This window comes from Seriola aureovittata, chromosome 5, assembly GCF_021018895.1.
Source record: "Seriola aureovittata isolate HTS-2021-v1 ecotype China chromosome 5, ASM2101889v1, whole genome shotgun sequence".
In the NCBI taxonomy this organism is placed as follows: Eukaryota; Metazoa; Chordata; class Actinopteri; order Carangiformes; family Carangidae; genus Seriola; species Seriola aureovittata.
Window position 1 is genome coordinate 4,738,820 of NC_079368.1, and position 22,135 is coordinate 4,760,954.

The 22,135-nt window shown below is 38.8% G+C and overlaps 2 protein-coding genes across 2 annotated transcripts; both read left to right on the plus strand.

The window, feature by feature from the left end:
* The first annotated feature begins 499 nt into the window (after window positions 1-499).
* Window positions 500-14,337, plus strand: ncaph (non-SMC condensin I complex, subunit H). Its single transcript, XM_056376590.1, has 18 exons — window positions 500-613; window positions 1,616-1,838; window positions 2,067-2,157; window positions 2,316-2,408; window positions 2,963-3,080; window positions 3,253-3,404; window positions 5,487-5,676; window positions 5,834-5,916; window positions 7,360-7,553; window positions 8,011-8,156; window positions 8,899-9,005; window positions 10,285-10,404; window positions 10,712-10,819; window positions 11,946-12,086; window positions 12,391-12,501; window positions 12,674-12,750; window positions 13,322-13,397; window positions 13,942-14,337. Exons 2-18 carry the CDS (start codon window positions 1,621-1,623, stop codon window positions 13,999-14,001), a joined length of 2,085 nt encoding a protein of 694 aa, XP_056232565.1. The 5' UTR covers window positions 500-613; window positions 1,616-1,620; the 3' UTR covers window positions 14,002-14,337.
* A 1,438-nt stretch (window positions 14,338-15,775) lies between these two features.
* Window positions 15,776-21,959, plus strand: vamp8 (vesicle-associated membrane protein 8 (endobrevin)). Its single transcript, XM_056377184.1, has 3 exons — window positions 15,776-15,974; window positions 19,328-19,495; window positions 19,780-21,959. The coding sequence occupies exons 1-3, from the start codon at window positions 15,960-15,962 to the stop codon at window positions 19,963-19,965; spliced, it is 369 nt and encodes a 122-aa protein (XP_056233159.1). The 5' UTR covers window positions 15,776-15,959; the 3' UTR covers window positions 19,966-21,959.
* Window positions 21,960-22,135: the final 176 nt, after the last annotated feature.

The window sequence follows — 22,135 nt, forward strand, 5'->3', positions numbered from 1 at the left end:
AAGTATAAGGAGCTGTGGCAATCCATAAACCTCAAGAAAGACTGCTATGCACAAACTGCACAACCCTTTAATCATTTATTTTTATAGTCTATTTATAGTATCTCTATTTTATCCTATTTATTCTGAATTCTGTTTCTATTCTCATTTCATTTGTTATTATATTTTCACTTTGTTGGTGCTATTCTTTTGTGCTACTGTGTCAAATTTGAATTTATTCTACTTGGGATCAATAAAAGTAAATCTTATCTTATCTATCTTATCTCATAATCTTACAGCAATTAATTGATTAAAATAATTTGTTTTGAGTCAGTGCCTCATTCTTTAGTCCTTTTAAGCCATAAAAAGAGATACATACAGTTAATTTGCAGAAGAACAATAATATTACAAAGGGTTATTTGGTTGGTAAAACCGAGTGCCTGTGTTTTGATTTTTTTTTAGAATACTAGTGGGCGTGGTGTAACGTCATGACGTATGGTGGTGCTACGTAAACCGTTCGGCGCAAAAATTCAAACACTGAACAGGAAGATAAACTACAGCTTGCGCTGATCTCCCATGCTATTTCACAAATTATAAGGACTTACATAAAGCCACATCGGATAGCAGACAGTCGGAGGTACGTTAATTGGACGAAGCAGGTCTTGTGGTAATGCTTTTGTGTGTCGGTAAACCAGTTAGCCAACAATGATAGTGAGAATACGTTCATAATCGCTAATGCTAGCCCAGGCTAGCGGTACTACTATGATTAGCTGTGAAGGTAGCATAGGCAACGTTGGCAGCTCATTGTGCTTGTGCAACGACTTATTGGGGTTGTTTAGAGCAAGCTGAACTTCTAGTCAACTAATTAACTTAACTTAGAAAATATACTATGCTTATTTCACTTTCACTCTTCCTCAAGACGTCCATTAACTTTGATTGATATCACGTTTTAGCTAGCTTTAAGCTTTTTTTTCAGCCGGAGTCCTTTTGTTTATATGTCACGGTCAGTCTAAGTTATTGTTAATTTAAAACGAAAATGCGACTCAAGTCACAGTCACGAAAACCCACAGAGTACAACTTTCTTAAAACATATATGAATAGATATATAGAAAAATATCGCTAGAACTTTGTAAAGTAAGTTGTGGTCTGTTAAAAGATCTATACTGAAGAGTGAAGCAATCTATAATAATCTAATCTAATAGTCGTATTTAAACATAGTTATATAAATACTTGTTCATTCCTTTACATCAAGCAGTAATGATTGTTTTCATACTTCTTGCGAGATTCTCTCACAGTTTCCACCTAAATCATTTTGTTTACATGTGACCAAATACTATAAATCAGCTTTTTCCACTGAGTGAAGACTCTTTAAACATGTTATATGTACTGAACATTTAAAACACTGCATGTTGCTTTAGAAGTATCATTTCTCTCCAGTGTCATGCTCAACTTCACAATTTAAGGTGTAAAGGCTAAGTGAGTGTATTGAAATAAAACAACAACTTTGAAATGTCATACAACATAGTTGAAATACAAATACTTTTAAGTTTGTGTAACCCTCTGCTACCTATTTTGTTTCTATTTTTCTAATGACCCCAGCTATTTCTCTTGAAAGTGAAACTTTTTTCTCTATTTTTAGCTAAGATGAGTGCAGCCTCCACACCCGTCTCCCGGGTACGTCCAGGATGGACTTCATCCTCCATGAAGAACAAGGGTCTGTCTCCTGCAACCTGCAGCACCCCACTGCTGGCAGCCTTCCCCGGCAACGATGATGAGCAGGAACGTCGTCAGAGGCGAAGATCAAGAGTCATTGACCTCCAAACAGCCACTGACTCCTCCTTCAATGACTCTGCATCTCACAGGTAAGCTGCAGAGATAAAGGTTTACCAAACCAAGTTTTTTTGACTGTGTTTTCAGCATAACTTGATAGTGATAGTCTGTCATGTAATGCTTGTAGTATAAATCCAAGCTGGCTGTAACTCATGGCATTCAACTCATTTGGTCACCTCATGGCTTTAACAAGCCAATTTCTTTCTGCCCTGCTAATATGTATCTTGAGAGCTTGAAGATAATTTCATGCTTGTATGCAGTGCCGCAGGTACTCCTGCTGCCGTGCCCAAGTTGTCAAATGCACAGATCTCAGAGCATTACTCCACCTGCATAAAACTCTCCACTGAGAATGTAAGTATAGAGTACAGAGAACTGATTATGTGTTTCACACAGTTTGCATTTTGAAGTTTTACAATAATTGCTCTGGAAATATAATTTTTTTTTTACATTTCCAGTGTGTTAAGAGAACAACAAAGATTAACGCATGTTTTTTTTCTTCTCCATGGCAGAAAATCACCACCAAAAATGCCTTTGGTTTGCATCTGATTGATTACATGGCTGATATTCTCAAACAGAAGGATTCTGAGCTCACAAACTTCAAGGTATGGGTTTTTTATCCATTTTAAGAGCCTTTGATAACTCCCCTAATTTCCCCAAAAATCTTTGATCTTTTTATTAAATCAGATATGTCAATGTTTATCTGTTGTGGTTCTTTTCCTGGTTAATATTGTAATCATGATAAATGTAGGAACACAGACTTTCTAGTAATTTGGCAAAAGAAATGTGAAAGATATCTTTGAATATTTTTCTACAAATCAGAGAGGTGATAACCATCTACATTATTTAGATACAGTGATTAAAATGAATGATGATGGTTAGATATAGTGCTGCAGGTCCTGTAAATGTTTTATATTATTCTTTAAAGGTCTCAAATCCAATGAAATAGAGCATTCAAGTCGTAAAGTTTAAATATCTTGATGAAGTAGACTGTCTGGCAGGGAGTTGTATCTGATAAGAAATTGATCCACTTACCCTGATAAAGGGTGAATTATCCAGAGTTAACCTAATGAAAGTTGCAGACACACTTTTGCATGAGTTTGACGGGATTGTTATAATTATTTAAGTGTGTTTGTGTGTGGGTGTGTCTTTACTAAAGGTTGCAGCTGGCACTTTGGATGCCAGTACAAAGATTTACGCTGTGAGGGTGGATGCTGTTCATGCTGATGCCTACAGGGTGCTGGGTGGCCTGGGGGCTGAGACCAAACCTGGACATGGTGAGAGCCTGAGTATTGTGTGTTGTTGGATTTTCATTTCAATACACTGTATTACGCTGGAGCTAAGGGCTACATTTTCAGGCTTTGTCCTACAGAATGTGAAACACTATTTACATTATTTGCATTTCTCCTTTATGTTCATTAAATGTTAATTTTTTTTGTGTGTAAACAGACCATGGTCCAAAGGAGGAAGAGGGCGGAGATGATGAAGGGGTTGCAGCTGAAGTGACTGCGAAGCAGCCGAAGAAAAAGAGGCCTCCTAAGAGGACAGTGGAACAGAACCTGAGCAATATCAACAGCGCTGAGTCTGAGAGGAAGTGTGAGGTAAAGTGTCATTTTTACAGGACAATACAAGGTATATTCAAATAAAACCCACCCTGAAGCCAAAAGGATGCTAGTTGACCTGTTGGATGGAGTTATTTGCCATTTACCAACTTCTGTGTCATTAAGTTTCAGTGATTGTTGTGCTTGAAAGCTGCTCCATCCACATATTGTATTTCTCTTTGTAGAGCAGGGTGTTAATACAATACATCAAAATTGTCAGGGCGTTTGAACAGAAGGATCTTTCTCAGGCGATCAAGAACCTACTGAGGAACGTAGAAACTAAACCTGTCCCAACTGAGGGAACAAGAGAAAGTGAGCGCGATGAGTGATGAGAGATCACTGTGAATTGACAAGACAAATAAAACTTTATTTGATAGTATCATAGTGCTTATGTTTTAAAGCAGAAACGAATAACCATCAGACACCCAGCAGATCATCAGTACTGTAGAGACAGGCACTGTAGATATTTCAGCCTCCTTTTCCACCTCTGTATTTCTCCTTTTCATTCATTCAACTCAAACTTCACAGTCACACAACAGAACATACAAACAACAACAATAATGATAACTTTATATTAAATAACACTTTTCAAGACAGAGTTACAAAGTGCTGTTCATGCAAAAAGAGAGAACAAAGCAATAAAAGACACAGAAAAGAGGCAAAGTGTCAATTAGCAAGGTAAGTATAACGGATAATTACAAATACATATGTAAAATCAATAAAACAGACAATAGAAAGTAGGAATCATTGAAGTCAAGAATTAAAAGCAGCTTTATATAAGTATGTTTGAGCAGTGATTTAAACTGGGGCAGTGATTCAGCATGCCCGATCTCCTTAGGCAGGCCTATCCAGTCTGGGGGCTCTCAGCTGGTTTTTAGATGAGACTTTGGGTCAGATAACAGAGTTTTGACTGAGGATCTCAGGCATCACGTCTGGTCATAAGAAGAGAGCAGTTCTGAGATATAAGAAGGTGCCAACCCAGACAGAGCCTTAAAAGCAATTAAAAGTATTTAAAAATCGATCTTAAAAGACATGTAAAATGATCACTAGGATGACATTGCGTTTTTTTAATCCCTAATCGGTCTTATTTGCCTTATCTACACAGATGTCATTCTATAATTGATTAAAACGTGATTATCAGCTTATATCCACCGAGTCTGACTGATGAGTGATAAATTAATCTTTGAGGATTAAGGTAAATAATTAGATGTGGGTCATGAAGATTTCACCTTCTCTGAAGATGTTTTATCTTTGGTGTCCATCATGAGTACATCACCTTTCCAGATCCAAACTGATCCTCATGCTCAAATAATAATAATAATAATAATAATAATAATAAACTTTATTTATAGAGAACTTTTCATACAAGAGAGTGTAGCTCAAAGTGCTTTAAATTAAAAAATGAAATCATATCATAAAATAGGACAATGAAACTAGACAATATAAAGTAAATGGAAATAAAAACATTGGTAATAATAGTAAAACAAGAGAGACTTAATTAAAAGCCAAATTAAATAATAGGTTTAGGTTGTTTAAAAATGTTCCCTGAGCCCCCATATCTTATAGCTCTTTGTAAGGGTATTCCATAGTTTTGGAGCTTAGTTTAAAAAACCTGCACTGCCTATTTTCTTGTGCGTAAATTGGTTAAAAAGTATTTAAAAGCCTGGTGGTAGAGGATCTAAGAGCTTGGGAAGATTTATAAAACAGAGGATCTGCAGTGTAAGCCGGTCCCAAACCATTAAGAGCTTTCTAAAAAAAAAAAGCTCTATTCTAAAAGATACCGGGAGCCGCTGGAGCAGCTAACACCAGGGTAATATGATCCCTCTTCCTTGTTTAATTAAAAGTCATACAGTTCTAAATAAACTGATGATTTTCAATTGACTTGATTTCTTAAGTGATAAAACGCTGTTTTGGTCACCTTCTTTATGTTTAACGTAGCATTTAACTCAAAGTCTAAAATAATGATCGACATTTTACTCTAAAGTCTCTTTCAATGCACTGTTTCATTTCTAAGTTATCTTTGACCTCAGTTCTGTTGTTATATGACCGTGAACATGATCAACTCTTTCCCTTCTTGCTCAGGTGGACCCCATGTTTCAGAGGATGGCCTCATCCTTTGATGAGAGCAGCACAGCTGGCGTCTTCCTGTCAGTCCTCTTCAGTGAGAACAGCCGCTGCGAGCTGCTCTTTCCCTCCTATATGACCCTCCTACAGTCCAGACCCTCCTACTCTCCTCCACCTCCACAAGGAGTCCCCTCTTCCCCGTTCATGGGTAAAGATCATTTATCAAGCCCAAACAATGTGTTTTAGCCATGAACACTGTCCCATTAAGTGTTTGACTGAATCTTAGTGCCACCGCACTCTCATCTTTTGAGCTGTTCCTCAGTAGAAATGCTGAACCCCATATTTCTGTGCTGTGTTTCTGCCAGCTGGGCTACAGCGTTCCCAGGAGAAAAGCTCCATCTGCCCCTCGCTGCAGGACTTCTCCTTCACTAGCTGGAACCCTGAGCAGGTGAGACAAACCATATAAACATTAATCTAATTAAATCCTTTCATATGTCACAAATTAACTGGCAGTAGAACCACCAATTGATCTTAAACATTTACCATCTTTGGGGTGCCCCAGCAGCCTAATGATTAAGGCACATATCAAATAAAAAGCAACATCCATTTCTCAACTCCAGCGAGGGGAGACTTCTCTCCCCACGTTTCCTGTGTGTATCACTAATACTTTCATACAAAGCCAAAGAAAAATCTTAAAAATTTACCATCTTTGAGGTGGAAACAAACACAGTGGTAGGTCCATTAGTTGGTCCTAAGGCTTTGAGGAATGAAATTCATTCTCTGATACCTCCTCTTTCTGTAAAACCATGTGAGCATGTCAGAAACTTGGGTGTGGTGTAGGATGTCGATCTCAACTTCCAAAAGCACATGTCCCACATGTCTATGACTGCCTGTTATCATCTTAGAATTATAGCAAAAGTTAGAAGTTTTTTTTATCTCAGTCACTCTGAAAAGCTGGTCCATGCTTTTATTACTATTAGATTAGATTACTGTTACGCAGTATTTTAACAAAAACCAAAAGGTCTGAGCAGATTACTCCTATTTTATCATCTCTTCACTGGCTCCCAGTAAAACGAAGAATTGATTTTAAAATACTTCTCATTGTTTTTAAATGTTTTAATGGTTTAGCTCCTTCCTATGTTTGTGACATGCTCACTAAATACACATCAAAGACATCCCTTAGCTCATCATATGAAGGTCTCCTCACTATACCAAGAATTAATTCTAAATCAGCTCATGGTGCTTTCAGTCAGTATGGCCCTACTCTCTGGAACTCTTTACCAAGTAACTACACTCTGCTACAACAGTGTCTTCTTTTAAAAGTAAATTAAAAACATATGTCTTTTCACAAGCTTTTAGTTAGGTTTAAATGTGTGATGCAGGTTAGTATTATTATTGTTATTATTTCCCTTTTTAGGATAATGATGATAATAATACCTTCCTATTCTGTATGTTTTACTCTGTTTTATTTATGTAATATTTTCTTATCTTACTCGCTATTTTGTCATGTATGATGTATTCTTGCTTTTATTTTGAAGCACATTGAGTTCACGCCTGCCGTATTAAATGTGCTATATAAATAAAACGGACTTCACTTGACTAGAACACAGAATCGTCTAATCCTGTTTTTTAGCTTATTCTCTTAATGTTATTGGTTTAATATATCTCAGTGGTTCTATTACAGTTAGTGTTGATATGCGTTTGTATTGTGTTAAATTTTATTCGTGCATGGTATGGTGATGGAGCCTCCATCCAAAGATGACAAATTTAACATCCAGGAGTCTTCTCTCGGACTGTTAAGGATTCACTGCTTTATATCAGATCCTAAATCAACCGTGCGAGACTGTCGGAGCTCAGCGTGCCATCTGTCTGACCATGCATCTTCTTTCAGACCATGAATCAGCTCCTGGAGAAGATGAAGCAGGGCGAACACGTGTTTGACGTGAATGCTGAGCCCGAGCCTGAACCTGAGGAAGATGACTGCCTTGACTTTGACGCCGACTATGAGGAGGGACAGGGCGACTATGAGGATGGATCCAAGGAGCACAAAGAGGGTTGTGAGGCCTCTGGCTCCGGCAAAGGAAGGTAAGATCAAGGATTACAGGGCAAATGAACAGAGATGGGTTTTTTTTTTCTCCTGCGAGATAGAAGAACTCGCCCTTTTACCACAGACCTTCCGATTAATTGATTTTTGATTGTTTTTTTATATAGTCTCAGGGTAAATGGGCAAATGTTTCTAGTGATGGCTCTTTGTTCTTTTTTGCACCTTTTCTGGTTTCTCCCCTCGTGCTCTTTGAACCTTGTTTTAGGATGAAAGAATGGCTTCCATTAAGTTCTTAACAGAAAAATAGCCTCTTCTCCTTAACGCCTATTTAAGCCTGCAAGTTTAAAATGCATTATGTTGTCATGGGGGGGGGGGGGGTAATTGCATTGCCCATTATCACCATGAGTGCATTCTCCCTCTACTAATTGAAGGTCTGTGTGTGTGTTTCTGTGTGTGTTGGTTTGAATTGTTCCTTGCGCCGATTTGATGGTGGTACAGGGATGTAATTCCCATCGGAGAAGGAGACATCGCCACTATGTGTCTGCACCTGTCCTCCCAGCCCAGGGAGTACTCATACTTCAGCCCCAGGACCATGGCCACATGGGCCGGACCAGGCTACTGGCAGTTCAAGCCAAAGCACAAGTGTGAGTGACATTCATGGACATAATTAACAACAGTGGTGTAAGAGTAGAGATTAAGTTCCTTTGAGAAAGAAAGGTTACTTATTATTTCTTATCCATGTACTTTGATAAATGTAGGCAGACTGGTGCTATAAAAATGTAACAATGAATAAATATGAATTATTTATTGTAATGACCGTTAATTTAGCCTCAGTCTACTGCATTTCTTCTCTTCGTTTTACTTTCGTTTTGTGGCGCTCATCATAGTGTTCTCAGTCAATAGCCATTCCTTTGGATGTGATGCCATAAATATAGCAGAAATGTATTTGGATGCTGTGTTATACTAGCAGCATAATCTATACACATGAGGCTCATTTTTGTGTTTTGAGGGATTCGGGGATAAATTAGACTTTCATATTTTCTCTAACAGCTGAGCTGATTTTCAGTTACACTTTATTTGAATAGTCTGTCTACAGAGAGTTTAGTGAGTATTTGTAGCATTTCACTAATCTTTGAACAATCTAATGTTCAACAAATGTGTAAACAAATACTTAAACCCTTCCTACAAATACGTAAACCATTTAATAGTCAGGGTTAGTTAGAGAGTTGAATCCCAACTAATAATCTTTTGAAATGTTGCAAATACTCTGTAAACTCTCTGTAGGCACACCTGATTTTCTAATGGTTGTCTTCCCCCGCTGAATATGTGCAGCGTAACAATTATCTGTCTCATCTGTCTGTCTTTCATTTACTTTATCTTCTGTAGTGGACCATTTGCCTGACAAGGAGACACGTAAAAGGAAGCCCAAGAAGACCTTTGAAATAGATTTCAACGATGATGTCAACTTTGACACATATTTCCGCACCACAAGGGTAAAAACCTTTGCTGCTTTTTAATCTCAGACACATCAGATTCAGTGTGGGAGAGTGCAAATATTACCACAATGCTTAGTATTAAATGAATTGCTTGCCAATATTTTTTGGATTCAACTGGTAGAAAGAAGCAACATTGAGACATAGATCTCCAAAAGATTTCATGCATTTTGTGTTTCAGATTTTAAAAGCAAAATCCTGCAGAGATGAAGGAAAAATTGAGTGATTTATCGGTGCTGAAAGAGGCATTGATACAAGGGGCATGTGATGACATTTCAAAACGCTAGCTGGCTGAGATAAGGTTACAGTTATAAGATTCAAAGTCATTACAATATTCCTCTCAGTGCTGATTTTCTATGCTTTTCATACTATCATCATCATCATCGTTGTATCTGAATAATGGGGGGGTGATTATGGAGTGAAACTCTAGCATCATTTATCGAGACAGGCTTTATGTTCTGCAGTCCAGAGCTTTGACACCTATCAGTGGAGTCAGAGGTGGTCCGTCTCAACATGTTTCATCTATCAAAATGTGGAGGCATTAAGGCTATAACGTGGCACTTTTTCGGTGTAGTAGCCATAGCAACACAGCATTCAGCACTTTGGGAATTATTTTTGATGCAGCTGGTGTCACAGGTATCAGCTCTGGGAGCCTTTTATGTCTCGGCTGCGGGAATGTGGTTTTAGTTGTTGGTTGGCCAGCATGAATAAATAATAAATTAAGTTAGGCTGAATTAGTAATCATTAATAATTAATACAACCTAAGTTAAAGCAACAATTGCGCTTTTTGTGATGTGTCTGAATAAATGATGGTGTCACCATTTTAAAAAATCACAGCTTCTTCGGATAGATGAAAACACAGGAGAGTTATTAACAGTGAATTGGGTCCTGTTTTTTAAATCGAAAACAACTGGACTAGGTTATTTGTCTGTGAAGACGTTCCCACTGCTAAAGGAATGTGACCACCCTCCAAATGTGGTCTGAGTGATCAGATCTCAATTGCATCTTTTGATTTGGTCACCTGAGGCAGATGTTAATACCAAGTCTGAAGGGAACATGTCAGGGCAGGTGTGTTTGCTGATCTGAGCACAGGCCTTTGGGTGCTGTCTTGGTGCAATAAAGATGATGATACAACTACAGTACTGGCTCTAGTAATTCATGTCAGTGAAACAGGAGACAGAATTGTAGGGAAATCTGTAAAATCAGACAAAAATCGTAAGCGTTGATATTGGACTTTGTATCTGAACTGAATCTGACGTTGTCTCCTTTCCCCTCACAGGCTGCCACCACTAACAGCAAGTCTGCCCTCAGTACCAGCAATAAGAAGACGACTTTACCAGTAGACTTCCAGTTTCCCCCAGAGACACTTTCCCAGCTCAGCCTCAAGCCGTCCAGCTCGGTGAGACCTCACTACTGACTACTGCAGAGTCTGCTGTCTGAGATTAAGCTCTGATATCCCATATGTCAGATGTTAGCTTAAGTTCGACATCACTATCGGTTCAGTCCATACAAACATCAGAAAAATGTGCTGCAAACACAACTGTAGGCACATAATTCTCATGGCTATCAGCTTTTTATACTAAATTTGGCTTTTCACTAAATGGAGACATGCCAAAGTAAATATATAATCTATCCTAACATCCATAACTAAATAAAGATCATTTGTGTCGTATTAAGAATGGTATATTTGCTTGTGTTTACCCCAGTTGAGTCAAGAAGGCCAGAAGAGACTGTCTGGAGAGCTTGGAGAAGGCATTGGAGACTATGACTACAACAATGCCAACGACACAGCCAACTTCTGTCCAGGTCTTCAGGTCTGAAACCACCTTTTATATCACTTTGGATTTAATTTGTTCTTGTTTATTTGATTTTACTGTATTTTAACAGACTTTCTTTATCTAAGGTGGAGGGGTGGGTTATATTTTAAATTAATATCATGATATAACAGGGTATTTCAGTTAGTTTGTAGCATGGTCCTGTATTTTGACTGTTTGATACAAGGTGGATTCACCGGATGTTTTGGAGGAACCACTGAGAGGAAAAGCCGTGTCTCTTCAATACAACTCTAATTAGAGTCAGTGATGTGGAGGGGTCTGTTGTACGGATGTTAGTCAGCTGATCCATATCAACTTAGAACTAACTTGAACTCGATGCACATTATATTGGATCAGGTGGGTCTGGATGGTCATTATCAAACTACACACTCGAGCGCCTCTGCTTGTGGGTCGGCTTCTTCTATCACAGCACCTTCTGAATTTAATGAATTGAGACATTTGAATCTACTTTTCCCAACTCAGGGTTAAACTCAGAAGGTTTATCCTTTACCTGGCAGTGCAGTGTGCTGCTCTGATTAATTACTATGCAGCAAACAATGTAGTGATCGATCAGTCATTGCCGCCTCAGCTGAATCGGATTCTTTCATCTGTTATGAGATGATGTATGTGGCCTTTGTTGAGTGATGTAGCACCTCTGCTCTTTTTCTATAAAGCAGTTGTTGCTGCTGTACAGTCATGATGTAAATACAACAAACAGCAAAATATTAAATATCATGATATAAACAGTTTTTTCACATATGGTTTGCACCAATATTACAAACAATATGATATGGCACAGCGCACTAGAGGGACTGAGAGTGGGTGAGCAGGAACGATATTTAGGGCATATGACAGTTTACAGTGATCAAAGCTGTGATCTATCCACACATTGACGATTCCAGTGTAACTGACATTGCATGAACACAAGATTGAACTACTACCTTTGAACCTCTAAACCAAATACTTTACTCTAGAGTCTGCTAAACATGAGGACTTCTAATATCCTGGGGAATGAGAGATGGAGAATAATCAGCAGCAATGTCACAGCAAAGCAGGAACAGCTTAGTAACCATGTCTCAAATTTTCATCCTTTCAGCATCTCTTTGTCTTTCCTCCTCCTCCTCAGGGTGGCGACAGTGATGATGATGTTGAAGGGTTTGCTGGTTCAGACGATACACAGACAGGTGACAGTATACCGCCGCCCTCTCAAGATCTAGAGGGCGTCTCCACCTACGGGGAGGAGGATCTGGTACCTGAACCGCACAGGGTGAGTAACCCAAGACTGACCCGATACTGCATGTGGGTCTGTGGCACTCTGCTTCTTTAATAATCTCTCCAAGACACACAACTTTACACAATAGTGGCTGGAACTAAAGCTGCTTTATGATTTCTAAGAGGTCACTTCAATTACAGTCAGTAACTCTGAACGTAACAAAACCCTTAAACCCCTTTTAGTCTAAAGGCTGTGGGCACATTTTACACAAAAGATTCAACTTATCATGAATCAGACTAACTATAATTTAAGTTTTTGCTTTGTAGTTTTGTACTTATGTTATTGCTTGTTCCTGTAGGTCAATAAGATTGAGATCAACTATGCGAAGACCGCAAAGAAAATGGACATGAAGAGACTCAAGAACAGCATGTGGACTCTCCTCACTGAAAGCCCAGAGAAACCCAAAGAGGTAGGTTACACTGTCACAGCAGCTATGTGTCAGCTTGTCTGTCTGCAGGTGTATAAGATGGTAAATTCACCAATTTCAGGTTTTGAAACTCTAGTGATGTGTTTCTTCTGTTCTGTATTGATTCTGTGTGTACGAGTCCATTTTATTAGTTACGCCTTCGTATTCCCTGCAGGTGGTGGAGACTGTGGAGCAACCAGAAGTGAGCGGGGAGAAAGTCTTCAGTCAGACCACAAAGACGCTGCTTCAAAGGTACCAGCAGACCACCTACCATGCACACTGTGGCTAAGTACTAATGAGCAATAAAAATGACTGAATAGCACTGGCCAAAAGGGTGTTGCATTTAAATATGTGTGCATGCTATGTTTTACCTTTTTTCACTGTTGCTGGGGTCAAGAATGGGATATGGAAGTATAGATTTAAACACACTGTCTCATCCAATATGTCTACATTCTTCTGGGGAATAATCTTCACCCAAACAGTTATATTGGCTTGTTAGACAATAAAAGCATACAGCCACTAGGAGCACACTCATCCATGTTTTACACTGGCCTCAGTCTTCTCAGGGGAAACGTTTGTTAGTTTGAGCTTGTGCAAGAACCCTGCAGTTTGTGGCCTGTGAAACAACACTTGTGTGGGTGGATGTGATTTGTGTCTTAGTGTGGCAGATACGCATCATATGAACCCTGCTGTGAACCAGCTGGCAGCACAACTAAACACTACTATTTCCTTGAAGGCGCTCGGTATGAACAGCATGATTGAACCAATGTAAAAATTTATTGTGTTTGTCTTTTCTCTTCTCTCTGTCTTTGTGATGGTACAGATTGCCAAACACGATGGCTCAGAACCTGTCAGTGCCTCTGGCATTTGTCGCTCTGCTTCATCTTGCCAATGAAAAGGTGAGTGTTGTTTATTTTTGGGTGTTTATTGCACATAAAGGAAAATACTCTCTCATGTATACTTTATATTTGGGTAACTGAAACAATGTTCTGTTGGTCAACGTCCTGGAAAAGTGGAGAAAATTTAAACCAATACTTTAATTCAGTTTTAGTACAGAAGTCCCATTTGATAGTTAGATTAATAGATGGGCTGGCAGTTGTCCTTTAAAATCACATCTGGACTGTATAAACGTACAAATAATTTGAAAATGGCCGATGTTATTCCTTTTGATCATGCTCTTAAGTTTGATTGTACACTCAAATGCGTTTCATATAAAATACTGTACATGATTATTTAATTACTGTAATGTCTTCTGCTTGGTATAGTAGTGTTTACTTTCAATGTAGCAATTTAGAATTTAAGATGTGGAAAAGATGGACCTTTGGAGTGGAAAATGTGTACACACCTTACATGTTTAATTTAAGTCAAAACTTAACTTCTTACAAATATTGAGTGTGCAATATATAATTTTTGTTTGCTTTCTTTTCTTTTTCTTTTTAACAGAATTTGGAGTTGGTGAAGGTTGATGACATGTCGGATATCATCATCAGACAAGGCCACTGAGGAGAAAGAATGATGGGATGTTGTAGGGAGAATCACTGCTATTCTTTTATGCTATTCTCTACGTATTCATCTCTTTTTACTCTGTGTCATATCTAATGTTTCTCTGTGACTCCCTCCTGTTTAGATATTATGTTTTTTACAAATTTTCTAGCAAATATAAAATAAGGAAGTGTTCAGACATTGAATATACCTTTATTCCTTGAATAGTGGTTTCAACATTTGCCTTTCCTTTTATTCTGTACTGTCGATGCTTCTCTTTTGTGTAGATAATTTAACTGCTCAGCCACTGCACAAAAAATGTATATTGTCAAAAGAAATAAAAGCCTCTTTCTTAAACACACTGTAAAGGTTTATTCTAAAACATTAGACCTTTTTTCCCTACAATTCATATTTCCAAGAATGCAATGACCAATATTTTTAGTGCACGTGTTAATGCCAGACAGGCAAATTGTTTTTTTCCAAATGGACATAATGGCCTAGATTATTTTTAGCTGCTTGTGATTCAGCCTGCAGCAGTTGTCTGACATGAAGGCAGGTAATCACTATATAAACTAGAGGTGAAACCGGTTGGTCAGGGCTGGTGCTGCTGGTTGGGTGGGGACTCAGTGTTACATCATTACGTCAAAGAGCAGTGGGGTAGGGAGGAGTCACTCAGCTGAGAAAGACACTGGAGTCTCAGGAGTCCTGTGGTCTTTATCAGAGGCAGCGGTGAAATTTCACTCTTTCACTGGTTCATGTAGAAAAGTAATACAAATAACTAATATAATCCTACAGTTTCTCATGTGGATCAATACACTGAAACAACATCTTTATCTAATCAGATTAGATCTATGACATACTGTAGGACACTGCTGCTGATCTAGAGATACTCAGCTATTGTGTTGAGGAATGAGCTGCAAAGGACTGATGGGGCCTAGATTTCATATTGCACTGCTGCCATCAGCAATACAACTCACTGAGAAGTGATTAATATGGAAATTAGAGCATAATTAGTGTTAGTTTCCTGTAATGAAAGTCTTTAGCCTATGAGTGCAAGTGAAAAAGAGTCAATGCCCCTCAAGAATTTGAGAGAAATTGTGTAAGCTAAAATTATAATCAAGAAAATTATACACTCTAGATGATTTCTGACAATTTGGTTAGAAGTCATCCAATGAAAAATCTGTAAGATCAGGAAGCGTTGAGAAATTTTGCTATTGTTCATGCTGTAATAGCATCAAAGTCAGATGTTGTAGGTCATTCCTACACTTACTGAGTTTTCCGTGGGCTCTTTCTGAATAAATCTGATTTTCTCAGCACACAGTCACACCTTGGCCCTTTTGTTTGATCATAAACACACATGATGACATAAGCGCGAGTTTAGTCAAGAAGCAGACAACTTATTATGAAATAGTGTGATAGCTTTATCTCCATTATTGATTCAGTATGCACACAACCTACAATGTATTGAGAGCACCTTGCTATGACACCATCCCAAGGATAAAATGTAGAGCCACATCAAGCTGTTGTATTGTACAACAATAAAGGAAATTAAGATAAGAGGCTCCAAAATAAAAGCACGCAATTTCCATGGTGCAGCGTTGATACATATTCTATAAAGTGGATATTATTATAATATGACTATATACGAGTGTTTAATTTTCACTTACACTTTGGGGCTTTTTGCTTATTGTGCCAACCTGGTACATTCCTCAAAAAAGCTACGAAGGGTGCTTTATTTTGAAAATATGTTTAGGAAGCTGTGGCTGTGTAATGGTCGACTTGACACTTGAACCCCACGGAATTCAGTTTGAAGGAAAAAAACAACCAGGAAGTTAAACAGAAGAGGAAACATAGTCGCTTCGGTGGAGCATCTAACTTTCAAGTTCTTTAAAAGGTTTTAAAAAGGTTTTAAAATAGCGTCAACTTAAAACTACGTTGATCCATCGGGTTGCGGTTTCTAGGGCATTGTTTCCGACAAGATGGACATTGATCCGGTAGGTGATAATGGTTGAAGCTTGTGTTTTTGTTTTTTTAGAAAGCCTTTCCGCCGTCACCATGTTTAACGTCAGACACGACGTGCAACAGGTGTATTTCCCGATTAAATAAGTTGCATTTGATATAAAACTGTTGGAACAGGTCTGAACATTAGTAAAGTCAGCGTGTTAACCTTTTCATTGTCGAGAAAGGAAGTCGAAGAGTTGCCTGACAAAATGGCCTAATTGACACCAACTGCTGGGACCAAACAGTCTATGATCAAACCAATGTTTCTTTTCACTTCAAGCTAAGACACTTAAACGTAACCCGTTCTCTCATATTATGTATCTACACGTTTTTATTCCATTCACTAACTGATAAAACATGTTTTCTGCACATATTTCGAAAGTACGACTCCATTCTTCACTGTCGGTTGAGCCTGGTGCCTGCAGCCAAACTCCACTTAAAGATGGAGCGATTTTACTCTTATTTACCTGGCCTGCTGACTGAGATCACACCCCGGCACATTGCCACATTTCTCTCTGAAAAACCCTTCTTATTATCTATTATCTTATATCCATCGTGCAACATTTTTCAATGAGTTCAGTTTCAACCTTTACAGCTTGAACTTTTATTTTGTCAGCCCCTGTTAGTCTCACGCATGCTTTTCTACTAACACAGAAGGCACAAACTGGAGATAATATTGTGTATGACTAACACTGTGCTAAGAGAAGCAGTTGTCATGTGATCATGTTATCAAATGAAGTCTTGTTTTCTATAGATTGTGAATCAGAAAATGATTTCTACCTAATGTAAAACCTTGTGGATCAAGTTTGAATTTGGAAACATTTTTCAACTGGGCTTCACCAATCAGAGCTCAAGATCCTTGAAAGTCTCCCATGAAGCCCCAGAATCTTTAAAGGAGTAAAACGAAGGACTATTATGACTAATGTTATTTTAACATAAACCTCTTTCTTCTTTCTTTCTTTCCGCGTTCTCTCACTACTGTGCTATAAACAGCTATAAGCTTAGTTTTTCAACTTATATCTAACACAGATCTTCTCTGGCAGTTCTCAGTAACAAAGGCTCGTCCATCACGGGTCTTGCTTCCTCTGCTGAACAGTCGAAACTGTTACTTCTGTGGTTTTGAACCATTGACTTTCTTCTCTGTGAAGGTCCTCGGAAAACCTTTGCACTCTAGCTACACTAACTCAGCTGTGTTGAGGGAAAGAGCTAAACCAACAAACGGTGTTTTCCTGTAGCCTGCAGCATGTATTAGGGTAACTAACTGTCCAGTGTCAGCATGTGGTCAATTCCAGCCTCAATGTGTGTATTCACAGATTATGGAAATTTCACATTTGACTAGATGATTTGAGCAAGGAGGATTTCATGTGGTCTAACAATTCAAATTTAATCCATGTTTTGCATATTTCCACGGCAAAGATTTAATTTCTCACACTCACATTTTAGAGAGCACATCCTTGTGTATCATCCTTTTTCCTCATGCATTAGCTACATATTTACATTGTGCCTGAACTGTCAGCCTTTTGTTTGAGTTGTCAAGTTTTATTGGAAGACCAAAGTCACTTTCCATGAATGGCAGAGACATTTTGGGGTGAAGTCTTTCAACAGGCCAAATAGTTGAAAAGGATTCTGTATGTAGCCGTCAGTGCATGAACATCATGTACTGGCCCTCTTTCTCTAAATGTTGATACTTGATAGCTGGCTGCCATTCGTCAGTCCTCACAGGGAGAGGAGTGACGAATGGCAAGAGAGTGAACCTGGTGTATATGGCAGGTTATTAAAAGTGGAAAACAGGAGCAAAGCATCTGGAAAGAGTGCAGAAATGTCTGCATGTATAAAGTGGAGATGAAGAACATAGATATTTCAAATGAAACACAAGAGTAATGACACAAATTGTACATGATCAAAAGCAGCTACATAGAGGGAAGTCTGTAAAAGTGTGGTTTTGAGAGGTGAATTAGATGACACTGGATAGACCAACAGCTCCTAAGCGAAATTAAGAAAATGACGAATTAACAAAATAAAGAAGAGTACAGAGAATGAGGGGAGATAATCGACCAAAAAAAGAAAGAAAGAAACACTGGAATGAAGGAAGGAGGGAATACAGAGAAGGGAGGGTAACAGGAGAGACAGCAGATGACGCAGCAAAACCTGCTCTGTTTCTTAGAGACAGGTTTGTTTACGGTCTGCTGCTGGCTCATGGAGCTGTTAAGTTACTGTATGTACGCACACACACACACACACACACACACACACACACACACACGCTGTGTTACATTTTACTCTTGTGGCTGTGTGTGATCACAGCTTATCTTCCTGTTGAATGCAGACAAGCAGGCGTTCCCAGAAATGTAAAAACAATCGTTTTGATAACCAGCAGGCGGTGGTGTCACATGCAACAGCCCCAGGGACTGAAGGGACTCTCCAAGCCACCGCCAGCTGTCTGAAAATACTGGTGTTAGACAGATGATCCCAGCCAATGGGATAAAAAGTAGGAGGAAATAAAAGAATGTGTCAGATGAAGAGATACTGCTTTGGCCATTTTTCATGAGTCAGCTCATGGTGCCGTGACAGTAGAAATCTAGTCACCTCTGCACACATTCATCATGATGTCTAACTTCAAACAGACATATTTGCAAAGGCAATGCCAAACCTGAAAAGGGTTCTCCAGTGATCGGGTATTGCACCTAAATAAAGTTTTGGGACTCACGAGAGACAGATTTTTTTTAATGGTCAAATTCAAAGCAGTGAGTGTGAGTCATGTTCCAAAAAAGTACATCCTGCATTTTACACAATGCAACTTAATAGTGTTGTTCATTAGACCCTTCCTGCTTCCATGTTTTTCAAACTCCACACTTCCAGTTTGTAAAACTTTCTGTTAAAAACTCACATTTCAATATACAGTAAAACTGTGACAAGAAAACTGAGGTAAACCAAGCAGGCGTGCATGGTCCTGTCCAGGGCTGCACAATTAATCCAAATATAATCAAGATAGCAATATCCACTTGCAGGAGCTGCAATTTTTTTTAATGAAGGTAAAATGTGTCGCAACATTGTTTTTGCGTTGTTCCCACCATAGGCGTTGTGTTGCTATAGAGATGCCCTGGCCCACAGTTTCACTTAGAGTTTGTATGTGATGTAAAGGTTATTTTAACTTAAAGTGGCAGTTTTCTAATCCCTAAAACATGGTAAATTTTTTGCTACAAACATCCAATCATTTTTTTTGTCAGATAGATTCCACAGTGGCTCTTATACACTGATTTAAAAACTACAAGATAAAGTTTGGACATGTCTTATACTTTTGTTCCTCAACTCATTTTTCTAAAATGACTTTTCTGTCCAATCCAAGGAGCGGGGAGGAATGGCGGCAGCGCCGGAACCGCAGGACAAGGTGCAGACCTTGAAGGATCAGGTAGATGGAGTTAAAAGCATCATGACGCAGAATGTGGACCGGATCCTGGCCCGAGGGGAGAGACTCGACGACCTCATGGGCAAGTCAGAGGACCTGCAAGCAGGGGTCAGTCTCACCACAGGAGTTTATTCCTTTGCTTTGAGTTGTGTAAAATCTTCTCTGTTTAAATCGTGTCAGGAAGTCATGGCAGTGAAACCATTGTTATGTGATGATGGCGTGTACCATGTCAAACTATCTTCCGTGGGAAAAGGGGCTGTTATCTGTGCGTTGATCTCAGCCCATTCATTCTGAGACACACGTGCATTGCTGCGCCTTTCTTGATACTAACACCACCTCTCTCTCTCTCCCCCCTCTCTCTCTCTCTCTCCCCTCTCTCTCTCCCTGCTCAGGCTCAGCACTTCAAGCAGACGTCTCAGAAAGTGGCTCGCTCCTACTGGTGGAAGAATGTGAAGCTGATCGTGGTCATCGTGGTGGTCGTCCTCATCATTGTCCTCATCATCATCCTGCTGGCCACTGGAGTCATCCCCGTCAGTTCTCCCCTGCCTCCTATAGTCAATCCCACCAATAAGCCATAAACACAAACACACACACAAACATATGTACATACATAAACAATCGCATCCCTATTGCACAGTATAAAAATTAATATATAGACTCAAGCAAATCACTGCTGTCTGGTGAAACCTTTACAACTTACCGGTAACTTTCATGCTTGTATTGAAATTCAAGGATTTCATTCTTTGGTTTAAGGAACTTTAATGACACATAAACCTTTTGAAACTTTCCAAAAACACAATTCCAGACATTGAATTTGTACAAAATTAAAGAAAATTCTCTGTAAGGTCTGAGGTCTTCATCCGACAGCAGAAAAAACACTCGTCACTGTTCTCAAAGGACGCTCTATAACACCACCGTCGGCACTTTGTTAAACTGTTTCACCACCAGCGGTTATTTCGTCCTGGGAAAGAGGAAGTCACTTTAATATGTGTAGATGGAAATAATGATTAATATGTGGATTCCTCCAGTCTCTTTCTAGATATCATGTTTGTCGCTTATGTGCACTACAAAGAACGGTTTGTATAGTTTAAAAGACCAAAAATTACGTGTCTAAAAGAAATTTTTGACATTGGAGAAATGCACCAAGCACAAATCTATAAGATATTTAGGTCACAATATGTTTAATGAAAATCTGCGTCGTAGGTTGGATTTGTATGTTATGATTTGGGGCGAATTCCTTTTAAAGTGCTAACAGCTTCTTCGTATTCATACATCTAGAAAAAGATCGTTTATTGAATGTATACACTTCGCACTGCGTTAGTCCTTTAGCTCCTTAACTGGTGTTTGAGGAGATGTTTTCTTGTAGACGGTCAAAGTTGCAAAACAGTTTTTATGCACAAAGGACAAAAATTACTTCATTGTGAAATATTTTGAAGTTTGTTGGGATTGAAAACACCAGCAGTAGCTACTGCACAGAATCTCTAGAAGTTTATCTGTAAATGTACATCAGTTGAATTTGGGTCATGAAAGTGAAGATGATACCTTCAGCTGTAAAGCAATGCAGCATTTAGTGGTTTTTCTGCTCGGCGGAAATGAGCGGTCCTTTTAGAGGAGGAGAAATTGTAGATAAGTACATTTGTTCTGTGCAGTATCATCAGCCTTTTTTAACTGATCATGTTAGTTCTTTTCCTCTCTGTGTATTAGAAATATTGCAGTTTGAACTTAGGGCTTCGGGAACTGATATAATAAAAGAAAGCACCAGGGTGAGCTGTTAAAGGTCTGCTCCAGTGTTGGAGGATCCGGCTCCTCCAGCCAGCCAGCTGAGAGAGATAATTTACACCCCCTCCGTGGCTCCCCCTGCTGGGCCCATGTCAACCAAAAAGCCTCCACACCCTCAGCATCTTACAACTAGAAAATAATCTTCCAAAACACGTAGCGGGCATTTTTCAGAATACAAGTCTCGTGTGTTTCACCTCCCATCTTGCTTTGCTGTTACAGTAGCAGTTCAGCTTCAAAGAGGTCAAAATGAAAACAATTATCAACTGTATATAGTCAACATATTCTCACCTTAGTGTATATTTGCAACAGCCTTTAACCAATGTGTTAATGAAAGTATCTGTTCCTTAGAGGCTATTTATTTAATGCTTTATGTTACTCATGTTCATTCTTTTTTCTTTTTTTTTTTTTATCAAAAATGGGCCAATGAAAGCGTGTGATTTCTGTATAAACAAATACTGATTAATCATAATATAATTGATATAATACAGTTCTGTTACTCTGCTTTTCAATCATTTTCTAGAGGTAGGTATAAACAGGAGGCTGTGTTGGAACAAGTTCTTCAAAGTGTTATTTTATGCTTCTGGGATGCAGTCGTCCTCCTCTCATTGTCTTTTTAACGCACTGACACTGGCCTGATTGATGCTGTACGCGACGCAATCATATTTCTCTTCGTAAGGCCTTGTCACCACTGAAGGCTTTTTACAGTGTCATTAACTGTGCATCTTATACTGATGACTGGTGACATTGAATGGTTTTAATGGTCTGATATGAAATAAATAGTATTTACTCCGGCGCTCTTGTCATGGTTTCCTCTGCCATTGCTGTTTGTTGCATTGCCACAAGATGGAGACAGATACCCGAAGACATGAGGAATGCTTCTCTTTTGTTAAGCAATGCAATTGATTCTGAGAACACCCGATAAGTGATTGCTATATTTCCAAATAAAACAATTTTAAGTCACAAATTGAT

Bases quoted from the DNA above. Each gene is read 5' to 3' on its own strand.
- ncaph (XM_056376590.1), top strand. From the start codon at position 1,621: ATGAGTGCAGCCTCCACACCCGTCTCCCGGGTACGTCCAGGATGGACT. The intron at 5,917-7,359 runs GTGAGACAAACC...ATCTTCTTTCAG, and splicing joins CTAGCTGGAACCCTGAGCAG to ACCATGAATCAGCTCCTGGA. The intron at 12,087-12,390 runs GTGAGTAACCCA...TTGTTCCTGTAG, and splicing joins TGGTACCTGAACCGCACAGG to GTCAATAAGATTGAGATCAA.
- vamp8 (XM_056377184.1), top strand. The intron at 19,496-19,779 runs GTCAGTCTCACC...CTCCCTGCTCAG, and splicing joins CAGAGGACCTGCAAGCAGGG to GCTCAGCACTTCAAGCAGAC.